Here is a 25,902-nt window from a genome sequence, read left to right on the forward strand (position 1 = left end):
ATATATATAAAATAATTGTCACCAGTAAGGTAACATGAGTTATTAAAGCAGCCCATTCTATTCACTGACATTGCAGATGGCACTAAAATTATGTGCCAAGATACATATGAATGTTCAAAGAAAACAAAGACAGATGTAGAAAGAGTGGAGTAATAACATAAAACATTGCAGCTTAAATTCACCACAAAATAAGGCAGCCAGAATGCTGTATACCCTGGAAAGACATATCTGATAACACAGAAGGGAGTAGCAACAACAGAAGAGGCCTGGGCTAGTCTTACTAGTGGAACCCAAGCACAGTATGGAAGGTTAGCTCAGTATTAAGACATACAAGAAACAGTATCCTCAGTAGAACATACGTTTTAGTATAGTATTCTGCATTATAACATTTTCTCTGTGCAGGTGATATTATGTAGTTAAGTACACATGCCCTTTGAGCTAGTGTTGCTTTTTTAAGCATAGCATGATTCTCTTCCTGTTTGCTTTGTTGGGTAACAAAGATTGATAACTGGTGTTATTGACCTTATTTCAGAAAATAATGTGAAAGTGCTCTGCGTTCAAGGTTTGCAGCAAATGCCTATATTTAATTTACCCCTGATAAGATATATTTAACATTTATGAAAAGTCACATGTCCAACAGTGCACCAGATGTGAAGGCACTACAAGGGAAAAGGGGACTGTTTTGTCAAAACTATCTCTTCTCCGTAAATATTTTCTGTAGCTATATATATATATATATGTGTGTGTGTGTGTGTGTGTGTGTGTGTGTGTGTGTGTGTGTGTGTGTGTACGGTGTCACTTCATAATCTCGAAATGCTGAAATACCGAATTTCAGCATTCCGAGATCATGAAGCCGAACCATTCACAATACAGAATCACACAATCATGAATCACACAATCATGAACATACATACACAATACACCACATAACACACACACACACACCATTCCACCCACAGCGCACAAACCAAACAACCCTACACTACATATAAGCAGGGAGGCAAGTCCCCCTGCCCCCCTTTGTGGGGGTCTGCATCCCCCACCACCTACTTATATATACCAACTCCGAGATCGCACATAACATAAAAAAAAAAAAAAAAAACTCACACAATGGCATTCTCCACTCGCTCACACACAAATACACATCACACATACACAAACACCAACAAATCCAACACTCACACTCATACTTACACCTCCCTACCCTTACCCACACATGCAACATACAAAAGCACACACAAACACTCACTCACCTGCAATTTCAGGCACCATAACACTACACGCAACGTACCAGAAATGCATAAGCATGAATTCGAGATATTCGAATTTGCTCTTATGCACTTTCGGCATTCTGCATTTTCGACTTCATGAACTTGGAATGCTGAAATTCGGTATTTCAGCATTTCGAGATTATGAAGTGAAACTATATATATATATATATATATATATATATATATATATATATATATATATATATATGTATATATACCATACATATATACCAATGTTTTGGGAAGTTACCCTGATCCCAGGAATGTCATGTTCAGATTTAATGTACTCCTATCCCTTAGATTTATATGTATTCTGCCTGCTACCATGGTGTTCCTGCAGTGGGCAGTGGCAGAATTCTAAATGTTACCAGTTTACCAGGAAAACATAACGTAATCCTGTGGGACTTCAGGTGGGTGTATTACCCTGTCCTGCAGCCTGTTGTATAAGTAGACCACCATTCAAAAAGAAACATATTTTCAGTGTACCTACTTGTATTACTTTTCCACAAGTTAATTACATATGCTTAATAACCCAAGCTAGCTGAAAACAATTTCTCTGCTGTTGCCACATTGTATCATGCACTTAAAGGACAACAGAATCTCTATTTTTCAAATACCTGAAGTTATTTTAAACCTGGTAGATAGCCAGAACATTATCAGCAATTGTCCCACACCATGGAACTAGCTACTCTTGCATTAAAATATATTTTCTAAGTGAAGAAAAAAACAAATGGCATGCTATATAACTGGCAATTCTGATAAAAGCAAGCCAATATTTATTTTATTTTTTTTAAATTTTATTTAACATTTGTTTACCGGGAAAGTGCGACTTGGAACGCAGCCAATTTTCAGCGGAGGCCTGGAGAGAAACGCTCCAAATACATGTCTTTGTGACGTGGAAGGAAACTGGAGCACCCGGAGAAAACCCACAAGGACATGAGGAGGACATGCAGAGTCTGCTCAGAAGTCACCCCAGCCAATTTAAGCCTTTTGTTATTTGTTTTTGTATAATTCACTGCCATTTTTTTCATGGAAGAGACCAGCAAACACTCCTGAATATGCTCTTCTTTTGTTCATTTTAGGATCTGTAATAATATAGCTGTGTGAAGTACTCAGTATAACAATCCATCCTCAATTTACCTAGATCAGCATTTCTCAGTTGATGAGAACAGCTTCGGTGGGGGAGGCTGCTCAGGCCTGTTTCAGGAAGACCCATACAAGTCTAAACAATGGTGTATGCTTGCATCATTAACCTTTTGATAATTTTACGTCAGATCAGGCTAAATACAGAATGATAGTAATCGATAAATATGCTTATGCCCCTGCATGCTAACAATAACGGAATAATATACTAAGTCAAATAACCAATGGATATTTAAAGTGTGTGCGCAGGTGTATGTGTGTTTATGTGTGTGTGCATGCATGCATGTGTGCACACTGTTGGGGTGTTTGTTGCTGTACAGCATGGAGGCCTATAGTATTTTTTGTATTTGTGAGGTATCAAAGACTGTTTTGTGGTTTGAATGAGACTCCTCATGACATAAGTAACAGTGTATTATCTTGATTCTTACAACCGTATTCCTTGGCTGTCCAGGCCTATTCACCCATAATTCCAATGCTTTCTTATCCTCCCCGTACATGTTGTACCACCTTTCCATGAGCCTTAGTCAATAAAGAAATGCTTCCTATAGCCCGATTTGAACCTGACAGCTCTGCCTGGCATGCCCAGTTCTAGCTAACACTTGTCATTTGTATAAGTTTTCTTTAGAGAGAGTTCCTGAAACAAGTTATAATTTTTTTTTCTGACTTACATCTGATAAAGGACAGATTCATGGTTTATAGATTGGTACTAGACTAATTGCCCTTGTGGGCCATTTTAAGCCTAGCCAGCTACCCTGTGTGAGAATTGACCCCTGTACCTTGTGTGTGTAAGGTAAACACCTTAACCATTATGACATTCTCCCACTCCCTTGTAGTTTTTCACCATAAGAATTTTCATATTGTGCACAGTTTGAAATGCAGAGACAAAAAAGGTTATACAATAACTGTCCATTAATTTTCAAAAATGAGCACAACCAGCGTGCCCATTGTAAATCCGAGAATATACTAATGGAAAAAGGTCCCGGACTGTTTTCCATTACTTGATCTCCTAATTTTTTTTTTACTTTTCTTTCTATTTTTGCTCCAAAAAAGAAAACAGAAGACCTGAAATGAATGAGGGATATGGCACAGACCAAAATGAGTGGATACTCAGATACATTCTGCAAAATTAAAGAAACTTACCTAATTATCCTTTTATTTTGTCTCTCCTGTATGTAAAAAGTCTCCCAATTTCTTTTTTATTTTCAATTAAAAAAAAAAAAAAAAAAAGCAATGGAGATCTTCCTTTCTCCGTTGCTACCTCTGCAGAGCACTGATGTACTGTGCAATTGTGGGAACCCAAGTCCCATGCACATGCGCAGTACATCTGAAAAAGCCCCAGAATACCAGAAAACCTTGGAATGGCAACACAGAGACATTATTTAAGAAAAGTAAGTATTTTTTTTCTTAAACAATGTCATTGCATAATAGCAATAACCCCTGGCTGGGTGTGGGAAATTCTGGATTTACCCACGGTTGGCTTTGTTTGGTCACTCCACACCAACCGTGGGTAAATACAGTATTACCCACACCCAGCCATGGGTTATTGCTTAATTAACAACCATTTCTTGATGTTGGAGATTTACTATTTTCTAGCTGCTTTTTAGGTGGCACAGTAGTTGAGTAGTTAGAGTTGCTGCCTTATGACATTTAATTTTTCAGTTTGGATTCCAGATGGGATGCCTTTTCTGTGAAGTCTGTATGTCCTCCATTTGTCAGTGTCTGTGTTTGCTGGTTGTTTCAGTTTTCTCTCACACTGCAAATACACAAATTAAATGAGTTAGCAATCCACCAGATAGCCATTAGGTGTATATGAGCACCACATGTGATGAAGTGTGTGTGTGTGTGTGTGTGTGTGTGTGTGTGTGTGTGTGTGTGTGTGTGTGTGTGTGTGTGTGTGTGTGTGTGTGTGTGTGTGTGTGTGTGCACATCCCAGAACCGACTGGAATTCTATCCAGGATTAGTTTCTTTGCCTTGCACCAACTGAGTTCCATGACAGAGCCCAAACTTCCTGTGTTCATCAATTGAGTAAAGCAAAAATTAGAGAATGAATGAATCTGCTTTACTAATCATGAATGTTTAGCTAGGAAAACTCCATTTGTAGTGCAGAACTGGAGAAAAGTTAAAAATTAATGCTGTATAAATAAAGATGCTCCACCAGTATAGAGGATAAAGCCCTGACTATAATTGTGGTGACCTGAGTTTGATTAGCAACTAGGCACTTTGCATTGGTGAAAAGTAGGATGGGAATGGTGAGGCTTTACCTGCTCACCTATCCTCAGGACAGTGAAGAGGGAGAATCTGCATGAAGGCTGGCATACTTACTACCCATTGGAGACCAGCATCATGTAATAGCAAGGACATCTGGGCTATGGATTCTGGCAAGAACTTGGGAAGTTTTTCAAACTTGGGTATCCTGAGGCAATGTAGTAACTGCCTCATGTACACTGACAACCCTCTCCTCTTACCGCCCAACACTCAAAACTGTGAGAGATGCACTTATATATCCAGATTGGAAGCCATGCACTCTCCAGCCAAGACCGGAATAGCTGCTTAAGAGGAGATGGCCAACGCTTGCACCACACCAAGGGAACACATAGCCCACCAGAATACACACCAGCACTGCCTTCACATAAAAACACTACCACACACCCACCTTCATGGAGGCTCTCAATAAAAATCTACCCAAACAGCAGAGACCTCCAAGGCAGAAACGCACTCGACCACCACAACACAACACTAATCACGAGACACATAACTCTTCTAAACAGTGTGCCACTAAACCAAAGTCCCTAAGGCAAAACAGCATGCCCAACACACTAGTCATAGGTGACTTGATAGTGAGGCATACTGATGTCCCACTCACTAGGTTGAATAAGGAGAAAGTAACAGTCAGCTGCCTGTCAGGTGTCAGGATCCGCCACATAACGCACGCACTCAGGTCCCTCAACAACAGGTACAAATATGACTCTGTCATTGTACATGTGGGTGTGAATGACATGAGATGTACCTCCCTGGACTACATGAAAAGAGACATAGAGGAGTTCTCGTATTATGTAGCCCAGGCAGGCATGACCTTAGCCCTGAGCAGCCTCCTACCATCACCCAGAATGATACCACAGTACAAGCAGAAAATTATTGATTTCACCAATTAGCTAAGTTTTTGGTGTAATTCTAATGGGATCCAGTACCCGTCTGCCTGAGATGACATGATTGACAGAACTCGACGCTTTGCCAGAGGTGGCCTGCATCTGTCACCCCTGAGTTTCTGGATACTGGCCAGTGCTCTTGCCACCTCTATAGTGCCTTTTTTAGGCAGTGTTCCAAAGACCAAATTACCACCATAGCAGCTACAAACAAATGCAGTCTGAGGGTCATGTTGCTCAATGCTAGAAGTCTAAATCTCAAAATGCACTTGCTCAAAGCACTCCTTAAAATGGAGAACATCGACATTTGTGCTGTAACAGAGATCTGGTTCAAGGCAGCAGAAAGCATGCTTGCACTACCAGGCTATAACTCATTCCACACCTTTCGGCCAAAGAACTTGAATCGAAGCTTCAAAGGCAGTGGTGTTTCCATATTCATAAAGGATGCGCACACCTCCAGACTGGTAGCCCAACATAACGCATCAGAGATACTTCAGGTGCAGCTAATATTGGGCAAGACAGCGATTCAGGTCATAGCCTGCTATAGGTCCCCAACCATGTCCTAAGATTTGCACTTCATGTTCCTAAGCACCCTGGAGAATATTAGGGTCCAACCTAACATTCTCATACTGGGCGACTTCAGCTACACTTTCATTAACTGGGAAAACTACTCATGTACCAATAGACTTGCCTAACATTCCTGGAATTCATGAATTCCAATGCCCTGGACCAGCTTGTTCTTATCCTGACTAGAGGTAACAACATCCTTGACCTGGTCATTACTAACATGGGTGACCATTGCTCTAAACTAATAGTCAACTCCTCCTTGGTTAGATCTGACCACAAGCAAATCACCTTGGAAATCCACATCCCCCCTTGCAAAGGTAACCACCATGAAAAACTTAACCAAAGCTAACTTTGGGCTCCTAAAAACAGAGATGCCTAACTTCCACGGCACCCATGCAAATAGAGAATAGTTGCATGACTGCCCTATCATACACCAATGTACTGTACGAACATGTACACAAATGTATGGATCTCTCTATACCCAATAAAATCAAGAAGCTCTCCTCCAAAAAAAGGAAGCCAATCTGGTGGTCCCCTGCCATAAACAAACACTACAACAGAAGGAGGAAACTGATGTGGAATAAGGTGAAATCCCAAGACTGTAAAAACTCCCTTATCAGCTTCAACAAAAAGTTGAGATCCCTCATCAAATCCTCTAGAGCTAGCTATGAAAACAGAATTGCAGCAGATAGTAAAGACAACCACAAGGCCATCTATAGTTATGTAAGGAATCTCCACGGCAATACCCAGATTTGCTCTGAGCTACTGTACAATGATACCTTCTATACCGAGCCAACAGATATTGCCAATATACTGGCCGACAGATTCAGTGCCAACTTTACCCCTCTCTCCCCCACCAAAGGACCAATCACAATACCAGTAGATTGCCAGGCACCCAGTATTACTGCTGCATGGGTTAAAACAGCACTGTTCAAGGCCAAAAATTCAGCTTCTATGGGACCTGGCAATATCCCTGGCTGTGTTCTACATGAACTACAGAATGTATTGGCACCTCACCTGTGTGCCATGTTCAATCACAGCCTCACCTCAGGCTTTGTCCCTACCAAATGGCGCACTGCTACAGTCATCCCTCTCCACAAAGGAGAAGTGACTACAGACCTTGGGAACTATCACCCCATTAGCCTGATGAGTCTGATATGCAAAGCTATGGAATGCACCATCATGGACCTAATAAACAAGGATATAGGGAATCTCCAAACTCTGGATCCCACACAGTTGGGTTTTGTGAAGGGTAGATCATGCCTGCTCAACCTGGTCGACTTCTTTGAATCAGTCATCAGAGCCATGGATGAAGGCAAATTGATTCATACAGCCTACCTTGATCTGGCCAAGGCATTTGATACTATTTCCCACTCAGGAATCATAGAAAAACTCACTAAGCTAGGGATCAACCCCTATATCACTAGGTGGTTTGCAAACTGGTTCACAGATAGAACCCACAGTGTGAAAGTAGCTGACTCCAAGTCAGACTGCCGACCAGTCACGAGTGGAGTCCCACAGGGTTCAGTCCTGGGTCCTCTCCTGTTTGGTATCTACTTCTCTGAAGTCCAGGCCAACACAAAGAGACTCTGGCTGACAAAGTTCACAGATGATTGCAAGTTGAAAGCTATTATTAACTCCCCAAGTGATGTTGACATCCTACAGAAAGGCATCACTGAGACCAACGACTGGTGTCAGAACCATGGCCTTAAGCTCAATGCCAAAAAGTGTGTCATCATCCCCTTTGGGAAAAACCTAGTTCCCATTAATTACCATATCGATGGTAGTCCACTGAACACAGAAGGCGTTATAAGAGATCTGGGAACACAGGTTGACAGCAACCTCTCTTTTGACCACCACATTGCCACTGTGGTCAGAAAGTCCTTCTATGTGGAACATCTCATTACTAAGGATTTTGCATCCAGGAAGAAAGAGGTCATTGTCTCCCTCTACTCTTCCCTCATTAGGCCAATCATCGAGTACAATGCCCCATTTGGCATGCACCTCACTAGACACCTGTAACAACTGGAGAGGCCGCAAAAGTACATCACAAAGAGGATCCTAGGCCTTAAACACTTGTCCTATATGGACAGACTCAAAAAAACTCCAACTATTCTCTGTCTCATATCACCTACTTAGAGGTGATCTCTGCTTGACTTACAAAGGCATGTCTGACCCAGCTCTGTTAGAAATGCTACATCTAAGGAAATCTCAATCCTCCTCAGTACATGCTCAAGAGACCTCAACCTCATTACCACAATCAAGAGAACTGGAGGGACAGGTTCATAACCCAGAGACTTCCCATGCTATGGAATAGACTTCCCATACATGTCAAACAGAGCACCTCACTGGACCTCTTCAAGAGAAATCTTGATGAGTGGATGGGAAATAGAAAATTCACCCCGGGGATCACTCCAGTGGCTCAGTTCGACAGTGGGACTGGGAACTAAGGTCAGGTGGCACGATGCCAGGGTAATCCTATGGGCCAGGCTTGTAAAAGCTCCAGGGCCATTAGCCTAGTATACACCTATGAACATATATGGGGGGATGGAGGGTAGCAAGGCAGACGTGTCCAAACAGGGTCATCACCTAAACATACTTCCAGATGAGTCAGGCACAGTATGATGACTTCCCACACCCATTCCATTTTCAGTTTCCAGGACACAGGCAGCCTTCCAATGAGATGAGAGATTATTTTCCATAGAGAAGGCAAGGGATAATGCTAAGGCATGTCCTAAGATTGGTGGGCACTCATGGGAGGATGAATGCAGGAGGAAATAAAGCCAGCTATGACCACCCCAACAAGTATCCAACACAACATAACCCAAATGAGAAGATGAGCATGAAGATGGAAATGCAATAAAAAGTAGCTAAGCAAACACCCAGGACATAGGATGCAGCTGAGTATGCACAAAGTTATAACTGCAGTAATATAACAATACAAATTATAACTGCAGTAATATAACAATACAAATTATAACTGCAGTAATATAACAATGCAAATTATAACTGCAGTAATATAACAATGCAAATTATAACTGCAGTAATATAACAATACAAATTATAACGGCAGTAATATAACAATACAAATTATAACGGCAGCAATATAACAATGCAAATTATAACTGCAGTAATATAACACTACAAATTATAACTGCAGTAATATAACAATGCAAATTATAACTGCAGTAATATAACAATGCAAATTATAACTGCAGTAATATAACAATACAAGTTATAACTGCAGTAATATAACAACGCAAATTATAACTGCAGTAATATAACAATGCAAATTATAACTGCAGTAATATAACAATACAAATTATAACTGCAGTAATATAACAATACAAATTATAACTGCAGTAATATAACAATGCAAATTATAACTGCAGTAATATAACAATACAAATTATAACTGCAGTAATATAACACTACAAATTATAACTGCAGTAATATAACAATGCAAATTATAACTGCAGTAATATAACAATGCAAATTATAACTGCAGTAATATAACAATGCAAATTATAACTGCAGTAATATAACAATACAAATTATAACTGCAGTAATATAACAATGCAAATTATAACTGCAGTAATATAACAATACAAATTATAACTGCAGTAATATAACAATGCAAATTATAACTGCAGTAATATAACAATGCAAATTTTAACTGCAGTAATATAACAATACAAATTATAACTGTAGTAATATAACAATAAAAGTAGCAAAAAATGCAGGAAATGAATAATAATGCAGTAAGACATAGTATTAACAAGTAGTAGTACAACATAGGCAGTGGAAGTGTAGTCAGTGAGAAGTTCACACAGTTCAACACTGTAGCACTGGCAGTAGGATAATGTGTGTAATGGATAGAAACACACGTCCAGTAGAGAGAGGATGAGACAGAGAGAGTCTTTTTGTATTTTTGGCACATAATGGTAAGCCATGACAACATTGGTTAAACAGGATGATGTGACGTGTTAGCACAAATTACTCAGGTCATAGCTGACAGTACAAGGCAGTACACTACAAGCACAAACAGGTAGTACCACAGAAGCCAGATGAAACTTTGTGTAAGCACAAACGTAGAAACAGGTTAGGAGTAGTAAGGCAGTATAAAAGAAACATTATAAGATTTAGCAAATGTACTGTACAACTTTACAGGTTAAAACCATAACCAACACTTTATTTATACAGAAACACACACACACACACACACACACACACACACACACACACACACACACACACACACACACACACACACACAAAGAAACACTAATGCTAATTTTGTGCTCGATCAACATAGAAGAAACAACCACAACTGTCTCCTTTGTTGTTTGGTTAACTTTAAATTGTAGATACTTTTAGGTTAGTACAAACAAAGTTACAGAGAATAAATGGTGCAGTGTTTACTTAGAATCCAGCTTATCACTACTAGCAGGGTCATTATTGTAACTGTCAATATTTCTTTCAATCTGTGAGATATTAACATTTGTTACATGTGTTGATGGGGCAACCATAAAGTAAAGATTTCCTCTTGAATTGTGTAGAATGCGCTTTTACCACTAGCAGCTAAATACCACCAGCGTTTTTCTCCTCCACTCCCTAAACTGCTTCTCTTAAATGCGGAGGTCAACAAAAGCACAAGTCCCCTCTTCTATCATATGCCCAGCTGCAGCCATTTTAAATTTGAGATGTCAATATTTCTTTCTGACATTTTTCTTGGAAAAAAAGCCCACTGCTGATAGGGGATGCAATAGTTGGAAACAATGTATTGACATGTGGGCTTCCTTTACGAATTTTGTTCTAAAACTTATCTTGCTATTTGTGATTTCTCAGTGGTGATGTAGATGTAGATGTATGGAACCCTTCAGATGAATGCTGAATAAAAATGTTCTAATTTATAAATGGAATTATAGCATAACCTAGGCATTCCAATTAATGTGAGCTATGAAATCAGACTAATTTCTGTTCTTTTGCAAAGCAAGCAGCAATTGACAAATTAGTGTGACTTTTGATGTATGCTCTTTTTTTCAGCAAAAAATAATGTCCTGCAATCTCAGCCTTTCAGTTCTTTTCAAATATATGAGTACACATTAATTTATGTGCTGACAGAAATTATCAAAAAAGGCATGCTAGTTGTTTTACAATATTTTTTTTTCTGATTACAGCATATTTATTGTGTAACAAAACATTCAAGACTTCTGAACAAAGTTTTATTAATGAAATTGCCATAGCAAGCCTGCAGTGTCCTGATAGTGTTCAGTGACATTATGATGGTGGTCTATATCAACAAAGAAACTGTTAAATTATCCCATTTTCACTATAACCAACAAAGATAAAATGAAAGATTTGGTTGTAATTCTGTGAGTGACAGTTTTATTATATTTACCTCCCCTCAAAATTAAATCTTCCCATGGAGCAAAACATTACATCTCTTCCACACACAATTCACCCAAATCATGCCTCTCAATCTATTAGTGCAAGAAATCTGGACTAAGTCTACAATAATGGGGCGACAAAGACCCAAAAATAGGGAACGATTTTAAATATTGCTCTTACAAGCTTTGAAAGTTGCTAAAATAACATTTATTTATTTAACATTTGTTAACCAGGAAAGTCTGACTTTAAACAAAGCCAATTTTCAATGGAGGCCTGGGGAGAAACGCTCCAGAAGCATGTCTTTCTAACATGGTAGGAAACTGAAGCACCTGGAGGAAACCCACACGAACGCAGCATGGACATGCAGACTCCGCACAGAAGGCACCCTAGCTGAGAATCAAACCGGAGAATCTCTTGCTGTGAAACAACAATGCTACCACTGCACCACTGCACTGTCCAAACATGCTTTGTGTGGCCATATATTTTTTTGAAGGATATGAAGTCTAAAGCACAAATGTATGCCATTATTTAGTGACTTCAGTCCCCAGTGATTAGCCAGAACCCCCCCACACACACACACGTTTTATGAGTATCAGACCAAAAATGTGAGGCAAAAATCTAGAAGTTATGTGAAAATCTGGACAGTTAAGAGGTATGAATTACCTCCTACCCTTCTACTTGCAAAATCATAAGTAAACAATTGCACTCTTACTAAAGATATTCCTCTAGACTCTCACTCTGGTCCAGTTTGTTTCATTAGCACTGAAAGCAGTTCATGATCATAGCATTAAAACACATCTACAACCTTAGCTTGACTACCAATACAACATCCTCTATCTGGAAATCAGCCTCTGTCAGACCTCTACTAAGAGATCATAAGCTCTCCTCAGCCTCTCCCAGTTCTATCAAATCTCAAAACGTCCTACAACTGGTACAATCCTGTTGCTGAAGGGAAGGAGGAAAGATGGGGGAGACTGCAGAATGGAGCGAGTTCGAGGCTGACAGTTTGGAATTTTCAGATTTGCAGTGTGTTGATGCAATAGAGAATGAAGTGCAAGTTGTAATTATGGAGGAAAGAGGAATGGTAACCAAGGTGATGGTGCAGTCAGCGGCAGTGGAGGAACCAGCTGATAAATTGGCAGTTCCATGGGGTGAGATCATGGAGGAGTGCATGCAGTCTCCTGACTGTGTTCAGCGAGCAGATCAGGAAGTATTGCATAGATGTGTAGAAGGTCAGAGAGCTATCTGGACACTGACAGAGGAAGTACACAAGACAGGTAAGTATAGCAGACATTAAAAAAAGAGAGCTGGATTACAGGTGCATGGCAAATTATGTCATACATACAATTGTAAGATAATTATAGTATCAAGCTGAAGTAGCTAGAATACAAGCATTGACAGAAAAAAGATAACCAGTGGTGACAGTTTTGAAAAAAAGAACACTGACAAACATTCAAAAGTTTTGAAACATGACAGTATTAATCCATTTAAGCAACTAAGTATTGTCAGTATGTCTAAATAGGTAGTGCCGTCGCTGCTGATGCTGGAAGATTATAATGCTAGGTGCTGTATTCCTAACCTATGTGCCTGGATTAATTTTCCACTACTGAAACTGCAGTGCATGATTTAGGTCACACTCCTGAGTGTGCTATCTTTCAAATGAGATGTTAAACTGAGGGTCCCATGTGCAAGAGTTGGTGGTAGTTCAGGTGGATATAAAATATTCCATAGCACTTATCAAACAAGTAGGGGATGTTTCCTGGCCAGATTTCCCCTAGTCAGTATGAATATCGCCTTGGGTCTCCTCTAAAAAGAGGTCACTGACATAATGAAACTACTTGGTCAGCAAAGCTTAAATAAATAAAAGCCTTTTGTGAAATTACTTTCAAGACTTTTTGATTGTCAAAAAGCCTTGGAAAGTCTATTGCTGGTTTTCAGAAAACCTTCCCTGCATTTGCATAAATTGCTGTGGCCAAAACAAGCAGTTTACACTAAGACGGGAAATGCAGTTCAGAAACATGATTACGTACGATGAGTAAAGACCTCATTATTGGCTATTTTTTAAGTCTCTGAATCATGTGGTGTAACAGCTAGCAATAATCATTACTTTCTTATGTCAATCACTATTGGTGGCCATGCATCATAGTGACACAGGTACCCCCCGCCCCCACATTCACACTACCACTACAAATATGAATGCATTCAAACAGACACACATGGACACACCTCCATACTTTGCAACTATCTCTGATTTTATAGAATCTCTGATTTTGCTTCTTATATTTGCTCTGTCTCTCGTATATTACAGTCAGTAAATATTGCCAGACAGAGTTTCATAGTTCTAATTATTCAGAAAATGCATTGTGATGCTAAACCAGTTTTTCTATGAATTTCTGTAATATTTAAACTTGTCCCTAAATTGGGTTTTTTGTTCTGCCAGTATTTTTGGCTTTTCCCTGAATCTTTCTCAAGTAAGTTGGGATGTGTTCCACAGCCCATATTTCCCCCTCGCTCACCCCGTCCAACAAGCTTACACACACACACACGCACACACTCATATACATGAACACTAACCCGAGACCGCTCATTTCTTTGCAGACAAGCACACATGCTGCCACACACATATGCACAGTCACACACCTCTACCTCTCCCCTAAACTTCCAGACATTTACCTGCAACGTGGTCTCTGCTATTAGAAGTAATAGGTGAATATGGCATCTTGGCCATGATAATTTATGCACCCAAGCTGTTCTCTGAATCTCTCAGGTGCATAAATCCAGGTGTAAATACAGGCATTTCAGTGGGAAAGCACTTGGTTAATTAGCACAGGTCCCTGGAATGCCTCATTAACATTTGCCACAGTTGTGGAAATGACCCACTGCTGTGATTCTACTGATTGTGTTGAATCACTATGGCTACTGTGGTGAGCTGTTTTTTTAATTGTAAGGGGCATCTGCCAGTGGTATTTTACCTGTGGTAGAATTTACCACCGGCTATAGCCATTTTTTAAATCCCAACCTATATATTTACATGCATGAACTTTAATATTAAGAAAAAAATGACAGTTCAGTTCAGAACTACAGAAACTAAAGATTATGCACTGAAAAAATGACTGAACAATGTTGGTGTTCTGTTTTTCGTGTAAAACAGATACATGATGAAACAAATGTTTGGAATGGGGAATGGGGGTGTGGGTTGCAATCAGTCTTAAAGCATTAGTATACTTGCCAAGTGTAATTAATCCATCCATCCACAACCTCTTTTTCCCATTTTTGCAGATGGAGTCGGGGTGTCACTTCAACAGTGACATTCATCTAGCGCCAAGGTTTACACCACCAGGTAGCTAGTCCTGCTGCAGTTGTTCTTCTATACTACACACACACTCGCACCTATGGCCACTTTAGAGCATTCATTCCACCTACTGCATGGTTTTGGAACGTGGGAGGAAACTGGAGCACCTGAAGGAAACCTATGCAAACACAGGGAGGACATGCAGACTCCACACAGAAGACACCCCAGCTAATAATCAAACCAGGGAACCTCATGCTGTGAGGCAACAATGCTATCTGCTGTGCCACTGTACAATTAATATTAACTGAAAATGATGTAGTGTGAGTTATTGGTGGCATCCCTGATTTTTTTTCCTTTTAATTTGAGTCGTGGATTCACATTTAGCTCAAGATTGTCTTAAAAAGATGTGCACAATGTGGGGATCAGAAGCATCCTATTAGAAATTGCATTTTGAAATGTAGAGTGTCTTTTAACTGAACTTTGATGCAAGAACAGGATAGGAGTTAATAGTTCAGTCCTTTCCTCCCTTTCCTTATAAAATCCATGTTCACCACCATCTGGTTCTGACATCATACTTTCTTTTACTTGGCTTAAACCTCTCTGATTCTTTCCTTGTTATCTCTTCTTCAAATTGTCAGTTCTGTCTTCTGTCACCTTCTTTACTTTCCATTTTGTCTTATTCTTTTTTTCCTAATTAATTGCTCAGTTTAGGAACCATGGGAGAGATTCCTTACATGGAAACCACATGCTTCCACTGACTTTATTCTGTATTGCTTGCTTAGGGGATCCAAAGCAGAAGGAATAATTATAAATGATACACCTCTGTGCCACAGAATTTGCAACAGCAGATGGTAATAGAAGGATGGAGCAGAAAGCCCTTGGTTAAATACTTTAAAGACTTTCCTTGTGTTACTTTAATTGAGATGAAACAGTGTACACTGGTACAGACCATCAGATTTCCTCACACTGTGATAAGGGATGTCAGGATTGTTTGGAGATTGTTGGTTGACCTCATTATTCTCAGGATGTTGCCATCTTGGAGAAGGAATGGTAGGACTAAGAATGATTTATCATTGGGTATTAACGTGTGTTTGGTTATATGGGTTCTCTGTGACACCAGAGAAAACTTGTCAATGATACTCCGGTACTGAAATAGCATTCGTAGTCCCAGACAACCCACCTCACATTAGCAGGTTACCAAAGGATGACACACTAGATGACTTCTTGTTTTTTCTATTTTTAAAGTGGTTCTATTTGCATTTAGTAAGCCAATGCTGTCCTTGACATTTTAGCTTGATGGTAGCAACATTGGAACTGATTAGAAGAATGGGGGTCCTTAATCTTAATGCCTAAAACTTGTCAAGTGGTAGAAAGACTGAAGCTGGACATGAAAGAAACCCTGCTGCTATCATGTTAGTCCTGGCTGGGTGTAACTGAGGCACTCAAGTACTCACTGAGAGCACTAGAATTATTTTGTACTTTCATTGATAATGTTGTTTGTCTGATGAATGTAGGTGTTATGCAGTAAAAATCATTATCATTAAAAACTGATGCACACCATTTTCTTGTTCCATTGGAAGCATTCATTAAGAACCAGCATTATGACTTCAGCTGCAAGCCTGTGTGTTGACTTTTGTGAACTGTAGTGCATAAGTATATATATATATATATATATATATATATATATATATATATATATATATATATATATATATATATATATATATATATATATATATATATATATATATATATATATATATATATATATATATATATATATATATATATATATATATATATATATATATATATTTAAGTTGGAGCTACAGATGCAGATGACATTCATTGTACATAGGATTTACCATCCAAATGATCATTAAAGAAGGCAAACAGGCTGTAACTGTATCAGTTCTCTCTTCTCTTGCAGGGACAGGATGCAATGCTTGCTACATGGAAGAGATGGAAAATGTGGAGCTGGTAGAAGGCGAGGAAGGTCGAATGTGCATCAACACAGAGTGGGGCGCCTTTGGAGACACAGGAGAGCTTGAGGATTTTCGGCTAGAATATGATCGTGTTGTAGATGAGAACTCCTTGAATCCTGGCCAGCAATTGTAAGAATTATGTTATAAACTAGTCTTAGATGTAAACGATAGTTTATTTTTTATTACCTTACTGGGTGTGCAGCAGCCTAAATTCCAAAATTATAGAGACAGTACGACCTTGGATCGCAGTTTCTCCGAAGAAAAACTAGCCTCAAGAGAGCATGTGTGTACTTTTCAAGTTTACTAAAATGCACATGAAGTAGGCAAATATATAAAAGAGAAGGTAAAGTCAGCTATGTCAAGGTAGGAAGATGCACTGCAAATGTGAGATGGTGTAACATGACCCAGGAAAGGAGGCTTAAACTTATTCAAGCCATCCAACTCAGTAACCATACTAATACCCTACTTTATTCTTTTATTTCATCCCACTTCCACAGTAAAAAGTCTTTAAGCTTTTCCCGTTTAGGGGTCGCCACAGCGGAACTCTGGTCTGCCCATGATTGGCAGTGGATTTTTACAGTGCTGAGTTGCCAGCCAGATGCCCAACCTTCAAAGAAGGCACACCATTCATGCACGCACCTACCTGCATGTCTTTAAATGCCACTCGACTGCAGGGAGGACATGCAGACTCCACACAGAAGGCATCCCACTTCCACAGTGCTGATTTAAAATGAGTCAGTAACTATGCAAATACGCTATCTTATTTTTTGACCCCTCTTCCACAGTGCTGGCTTGACATTCCAAGAACTCATCACCTTATAAATTATCTCTTGTCAATGCTTGAAATAAATCTTCCCTGATGCAATGGCTTCTCATGTCACATCTGGCCATCCCTGACCTTCATTCTAAGCTACACTCCTTCCATCTGATTTCTGACCATGTAGAATATCCAGATCATTTATTCACTGACTCATTAATTCACTTGTTCTCTGATATTCATTTCATTCTTCTGAGGGTTGTTAGGGAACCAGAGCTTATCGAAGGACTCGGTGGGTATAAGAAATTGAATGGGTAGGGTACAAGTCCCATGCAGACATAAATATAATGGTTTAGTCATTCTAGCACCTGCTTATGCACACCTAGTGCCTTGAGTTTTCCCAGTAGTTCTTTTTGCCAGTGATAATTAATTGTATCCTCCTTTGTAGATTCTCCACTTAATGTGAATTTCCTAATATGGTCTCCAGAATGGAACACAGTAATTCAGATGTGGCCTTGTGCCTAATAAATATTCTTTACAGGGGAATATGATCTCTTCCTCACTTGAGTTCACACCCTTAGAAATGCTGCCCAACAGCTTGATTAATTTTCCTATGGTTTCACACTGCACTGATTTAACGTAGATAAGACACACAGTTGTTTTTTTTTTTTTTCTTTTCTTTCCTTTTCTTTCATCTTTCCCTGAACATCTTCCTTACTCATATCTTAGTCAATTCATTCCCTTATCTATAACCATGAATTTCATTCTGATTCCTAACAACTATCTGTTTTCAGACTTTATTATTCTTATTCACTATATTTGATTTGTATACTGCGGTGGTGGTGCTGCGGTAGCATTGTCACCTCACAGTAAGATGGTGTCCTGTTCGATTCTCAGCTAGAATGCCTTCTGTGTGGAGTCATGCGTGAATGGGCGTACCTTCGTTGAAGGTTGTGCGTCAGGGCCGGCAACTTGGCATGTAAAAATCTACTGCCAATCATTAGTGGACCGGAGTTCTGCTGTGGCGACCTATAACCAGGAAAAGCCGAAAGACACAACAACAACATTCACTATATTTGATTTGTATCATTAGCACACATATTCATTCTCAGCTCCATCTACAGTATCAAGTACAAGGGTACTGAATTGCAAGTAACAAAACATAGAATATTGCATTCTTCAGATGGATAGCAGATTCTCACCAGACCATCCACCTTATAAGCCCAGCCCTTTCATTTCCCAACTATTCACCTGTACAGCAAAGTGTTGAAGGCCATTTCAAGGTACAGATATGTTAAATCCACTGGGTTACCCTATGTGCACCTCAGAGGTTATTGGATCAGACTGCTTTGGCAAGACCATCCCTTTGTAAAGCCATGCTAGATTCCATCTTCAATGATCTTACTTTAAGGGGACTTCTAGAGTGGGTCAAATCAAACAGATCATCCTTCACAGATGTATTTAATGCAAACCTCAAAACATTTTAGTATGGTCATCTGTGTGAGCCATGTCACCTTTGACTCCAGCCAACATCTCTGCACCTATATTGAGGGGCATGTTTACCTCCAATACACTATGTACTTTCCACTGCTAATATAGTCCATAGCCTCTCCCAGTAGCTAAAACAAGGAAAATACAGCACCACATATCTGATACTTTAAAAATTAATCTTCCCATCCATCTTCAGTACCAATGCAGGATTGGGGGAAGCTAAAACTGTCCTGGCAAGCAATGTTTATAAAGCAGAAAGCAATTCTTGATGGGACCCCAGTCCACCATGGGACACACACACACACACACACACACACACACACACACACACACACACACACACACACACACACACACACCATTTGAACATTGCCAGCTAACCTATTCCATGTCCTTACAAGAAGGGCATGTATATAATACAGACAAGTCACCAAAACTTGGAGCCATAGCAGAGCACCAAGTACAGTGTCACTGCAATCCAGGTCCAACATTTCCACGCCTTCAATGTGCTCATGTGACAAACAGATGCTAAAGCAAAGCCAGCTGTGATACTGCTGATAATGCATCTGATTTTTTTACAATATTCTGAACTGTAGCAAATGTGAGACGATTAATAATGTGATTCACCAGCAATAGTAAAGTTACAGGACTTGCTGACTCATTGCTGCCCAGTTTAAATGGAATCAGGAAAAGATCAGAAGAAGGAACATACCTCAAAAGCAGTGCCAGATTATAATCCATGTGCTTCAGGCAACCACCTAGAACCCACAATTCCAGGGGGGCCTGTTGTGTGCAAGTCAGGTAGGGGTGCTTTTCTGAGATTTTATAAGTAATAAAAAAATGGCATCTTTTTTATTTTAAAATAAATGAATAAATAGCCTGTAGTGCTCCAACTCAAAGCAGCTACAGCACTGTATAGGGGGACATGCTGTACACCTGAGAAATTAATTTCTGGACTTACTGCTCCTTGCCATGCTGCAGCAAGGAACAGAAAATGTAAATATTAAACAGATCCTAAAGTGAATATGTTCAACATGCAATGCAAAACAGCAGCAGCTGCTGATAGCAGTATGAGTGAGTATTTTTAATCCTGGTAGGCAGGATTGTTCAGTGCATGGCTTCAGCTTTACAAGGCTAGTAAACAACTTTGTGTTTAAATGAAAGTGAGTTACTTGAAATGTAATATTGCAGTGATTCATTTTATTTTATCTTTTATTTTTTTCTAATTTATATACTTTATTGCAGTTGACATCTGAAATATACACAGACATTAAAGTAGCTATAATTGCTATGTACCAAACTGCTTGTAGATGAAAGTGATTGAGGTCATTTGCTCATTATTCTGGCTTTGCAGTTCTAATGTGATCTATGTGACCCAAGTTGTAATACTTTACTCTGGCTGCTGTTTGTATGAAATTGAGTTGGATACATTGCTGTGGCCATTACATTTTATCACTATTAGACATAGGACGTACACACAGTTGACTGAATCAACAATGTGGCCATAATTGCTAGTGGAGGTGTTGGGGAGGTCTCTGGGTGAAAGTAGCTTAACTTATTGTCATTTGTTCAGTTCAAAAAGCCAATCTGGCTTTGCAGCTATAGTGTATGTTTGTATGAACTAAGTTAGAATATACAGTGGCTGCTGAATTTCTGTAAAATAAACCTGAAATACATTACCATTATTATTATTACCATTATTATTCATTACAATCAGACATCTGATATGTACAGAATCAACAAAATAACTATGACTGCTGGATGAGATGGGGAGGTTGTCTTTAATTTCGGTTTCCTGGAATTCTTTATTGTGGTTACTGTCTGAATCAAACTTGAAGTGTATTACTGAGTCCATTATTACTATTGTTATCGTTTTGCCGCAGTCAGATATGGGAAGTGTTTACATTCAAAAAGTGGCTGTAATGGATGAGTACCTACATTTGTGTTTTATAATGGCAGTAGTTATGGTGTCTTTTATGGATGAAATGTTCTGAAATGCATACTTTTTTATTATTTAACTAATTTTGTTTCACTTCTTAATAGAAAAATGTTCAAGATTAATCAAATTTAAAACAAATGCTCAAATTTTTACTATGTTAAGCAATAAATATAATTTAAAACAATCTAACAGATAAGTATACATTTAAAACAACCAGGAAGGTGAATCCAAAAGAACACATGCATTTATGCATTTTCCTTAAAATGTGTACGGGGGTCACATGGTTTGAAAACTATCCACACCCCAAGCTGGTCTTACTCAGCCATGTACCAAAGGAGCTTGTAAATGTTCATTTGTCTAAATGCATTTGGCATATAGCAAATAGGCAAGAAGTTAAGAGTTCAGAACTGTGATGTCCAGGTCTGGCTTAATTTCACAGTCTGCCATAAGTGCAGTGGTCCTATATTTTGTTGGTCACTTTGCATATGTTCAACAAGACTTGGATTTTAGGATAATCTGAACTGTGAGAAATGCAGCAGTAAGATAACACCTTGACCCCCCCCCCAATGGGAGCAAACCTTGGGTCATCTTCTGGTCATCAGGCTGCTGTACACAATGCTCTGTCATGAGACTCACCCATATTAATCACTAGCTCAAGCATCACTCCTCCTACTGTAGATGAAAGGTGGGATTCCACTGCTAGTTGTTTCTTCCCTGTGGCCAAATCTTCTCAAGCAGTGTTAGATTCCTGCTTGCTAGTAGTGGGATGAGTCACCCCCTTAAGTAGATATTCATGGCAGTCATTTGCTGAGCCCAGCTTTCATGGCTGCACTTCTGAATGATGTTGAAACTGTATTTTCAAGTCAATGAACTGTAATCAGACTTGTATATACAGTTATACTTGGTCAGAAAGGCTACTCTTATATAAGTCTACTAATATCAGGCTTAGTTTTGATGAGTTAATCTCAGAGTATCTGCCGGTCTATTTCCCTGTGCCATAGGAACCATTTGTTGCTGAATTTAAGGCCTTGTCAAGTATGGTGGAAAAAGGAGTTCTGCCCCTTGACTACTACCCTGAGTTCATTTTTATATATTGTAGAAAAAAATGATTCAGGCACCTCCAGGTTCACACTCCTTTATTATGAAACTGAGAATTAAGTGCTTTCATCTCTGCCAGTGGAGACTTCATCAGAATAATGAAGTTAACAGTCAAAAGCACTTTATATAGCCATTATAAGCATAACAGACAACTCCCTTAACCAATCCAAACACTAAATGTCACAAAAAATACAACTTCTCAATAAATTAAAAAACTCCACCCCCTTTCTTTAAAAAAAAGGTGTTACACCAGTATAAAAACTTCTTATTAAAACATTTCTCCTAAAATAGTTTTCATATATATATATATATATATATATATATATATATATATATATATATATATATATATATATATATATATATGTGTGTGTGTGTGTGTATGTATATTCATTTGATGTTATAAACAATACCAAAAATATTAACATAAAACAAATTAAAATTTGTTTGATATTTTATGTAGCATAGGAATAATGCATAGATCATCACTTATCCCTGGAAGGAACATAGCTGCCAGTCTTATCTGCCACTCAGTTTCTTTTTTCTTTAACAAATTTCTCCAGTCACCACTCCGAGGTTCAAGTTTTACATGCTCCAAAATACCAAACACAAACTTTTTAAAATTCAAACAATTCTGGGAATGCTTAAACAAAGCATTATTTTCTATTTTATTTTTTTTTTATATAATTTATATGTTCATATATTCTATTCTTGAGAGGATGCTCGGTCTTGCCTATATAGAATATGCAACATGTGGAACAAGTAGCTAAGTACACCACTCTGCTGGTGGCACAATTTCCCTTCGGGAATCTTATCTAACTTTTCAATCTATTTTCCAATGTTATACTACCTTCCTGACTTATATAAGGGCATTGATGACAAGCACCACATGATTTGGTTACACAATCAAAATCTACCCTAGACTGTATTTTATGCTCAAACAACCTTTTAAAGTTTGCTCCTGTCTTATTAACAAATCTCAGACCTTCCCCCACTTTTTTCTAACACCTCATTGTTCACCCTAAAGATATTCCACTTTTTTGAAGGGCTTTTTTAATGTCACCTGTTAAATGATTATATTCAAGTATACATGCCTTTTTATATTGGTCTTTAGTGACAAGTGATATATTACTATCTTTTTCTAAACCTACACCCAATTGGGGTTTATAAATGATACCCCATTTCTGCTATACTTTCCCTGTTATTTCTAACAACCAGTTCCTGGGGTAACCTCTCTCTTGGAATATCTCATTAATTTTCTCAAATTCTTCCAACACATCTTCTCTATGAGATGTCATCCTTGCCACTCTTATGGCCTGTCCTCTTACTATACTCTTTTTTTTTTCTACTGACTACTCCTAAAGTGTAGGTAAGAGCTACAAAACGTGCCATTTCTATAAACTTTTGATTTGAACCCATCATTGTAATGAGATATATATGTGTCTAAATAACTAATTCCATTCTTATCATAATGATATGTGAATTTCAAAAACTCTGTTGTATTTCCCAAGTACCTAACAAATTCCTCTGCTTTCTCACATGTACCATTCCAAAGGACAAAAATGTCATCCAAAAATCTTGAATACATTTTTATTTTATTCCAATAAGGGCAAGTGAACATGAATGAGGCCTCCCATCCAAACAATACTATGTTTGCATATACATACATATACAGGGGCACATGCTGCCCCCATTGCTACACTTTTGGTTTGTTGGAAATATTCACCTTCAAAAAAATGAAGCTATCTGTGTAAAATTGAAAGAATACTGGAAGTCAGTTAATGAAAAAAAAAATGAAGCTATTTTCCAATATCAAACTCCTAAGCTCTCAAATGAGTGTTATCTGTCTCTGCTCTAAATCTGAATGTTGAAACAAGGCTTCCTCAAAAAAAGCAAGCCCTTCAGTCTTGGGAATTACTGTGAAAAGGTATTTTATATCTATTGTGAGGAAAATTAGATCTTTTACCCAGATATCTTTCTTGAAAAGACCCAGGAATTCCCAGGAATCTTGAACCAAATGGGAATTTTTTGAATTACATGTTGTATGCATGAATCTACCAATACTGCTAAGGGGTGTATCTTTGAACCCCTTGCTACCACAATGGAGTTGAATGGTGGTTTTTCCACATTTTTAGGAATTTCAGGAATTCAAAAAAAAAACAGGAATTATAGGGTCTTTCCTATATAAGAAATAGTATAAATCTATATCTATCTTCTTATTCGACAAATATTCTTCCAAATATGCATCTGTATGTGAATAGGATATATTTATCTGATTGCTGGAAACTACAGAGTAGGTTTCTTCATCAAACAGTAACTTTTGCATCTCATTCCAATAGTCAATGGTCTTAAATAATACTATTCCCCATCCTTTATCGTCATGATACGTATGGTATCGTATTTTCTAAATTCCACCAATAAATCATGTTCCTCTCTAGTGAGATTCCAAGTTACTTTTTTATAATTTTCATGGATTTTATTATATCTTCCATAACTATTTTCTCAAATATTTCCAATAAAGGATGCAGAGGGGGATTAAATGTACTGATTTTTCTAGCTGTAATTAAATGGCTTCGAGTACCTTCTACAGTATTTAAACTTTGCCCTGAAAAATATATATCAAAATTCAACTTTCAAGTATACATTTTTAATTCAGTAATATTATCAACTAAGTTTCCCTTTCTTTCTGGGACAAATTTAATACCCTTGGACAATAAACTGAAATATTCAGATGTAATAACCCTATCTGTATAGTTGTATATTATAAAACCATTTTCTTTATCTATAATATTGTTTTCAATTGCTCTCAGATCCTGTAATTGTTCACATTCCTGTATACATTCTTCCTCTGTGGTTGTGGATAGTACCTTATGTTGTACTCTCCCTGGTCTGTATACCTGTGGGCCAGTCTCTCCGAGCAACAAAATGTCTGAAAATCCTGAGCTTTTACATAATAATTCTCTGAACTTTCATAATTTTCATTTGAACCCCTCAATACTTCACTGTAACTAGGTGCGTAAGCATTCTTAGAGCTAGTATTGAAAATACTTTCCACATGCTACAACTTTTTATTTTTGTACTGCTTCATGTCCCTTTCTAACTTTCTTTTCTTTTTATGAAAAATATTATTAATTCTCATCTCAGCCTTATCAAGCATCTTGAAATACAATTCCTTATATTGAAAAAATAATAAATCCTGTTTGATTTTTGTATCAAATTTGTCAATTTCCTGTGCTACTTATTTGCATTGTCTTTCATAATAAAATATTGTTTTCTTTATCAGATCAAACCCAGTTTCATCAAAAAAGTTACTGAAGTTGTTCAGCATTTCCTTATTATAATTAATATCAAAAGGAAATTTAAACAACCTTAATCCTTGTGGTACAATTTTTAAAACCAAGCATTCATTTAAATAAGCAATATCCATTTGCAAGGATTTCAACTTGAACAGTCTTTTTTCAAAATAATTTCAAAAAATAAATTAAAAAATTGGAATATCTTTAGGGTGAGCAATGAGGTGTTAGAAAAAGTGGGGGAAGTTCCGAGATTTGTTAATAAGACAGGAGCAAACTTTAAAAGGTTGTTTGAGCATAAAATACAGTCTAGGGTAGATTTTGATTGTGGAACCAAATCATGTGGTGCTTGTCATCAATGCCCTTATATAAATCAGGAAGCTAGTATAACACTGGAAAATAGATTGAAAAGTGAGATAAGATTCCCGAAGGGAAATTGTGTCACCAGCAAAGTGGTGTACTTAGCTACTTGTTCCACATGTTGCACATTCTATATAGGCAAGATCGAGCGTTCACTTAAGAATAGAATATA

The 25,902-nt window shown here is 38.1% G+C and overlaps 1 protein-coding gene across 1 annotated transcript in view; it reads left to right on the top strand.

Annotated features, from left to right (window-relative positions):
* The window catches only part of GCK (glucokinase), a 564,210-nt gene that overhangs the window by 448,317 nt on the left and 89,991 nt on the right, over positions 1 to 25,902 (top strand). The window contains exon 7 of the mRNA XM_044084223.1: positions 16,738 to 16,921. Coding sequence (XP_043940158.1) covers positions 16,738 to 16,921 — 184 coding nt within the window. The remainder of the gene's footprint in view (positions 1 to 16,737; positions 16,922 to 25,902) is intronic.

The sequence above is a fragment of the Protopterus annectens genome, chromosome 9.part0 (genome assembly GCF_019279795.1).
Source record: "Protopterus annectens isolate FY-2018-M chromosome 9.part0, PAN1.0, whole genome shotgun sequence".
Lineage (NCBI taxonomy): Eukaryota > Metazoa > Chordata > Ceratodontiformes > Protopteridae > Protopterus > Protopterus annectens.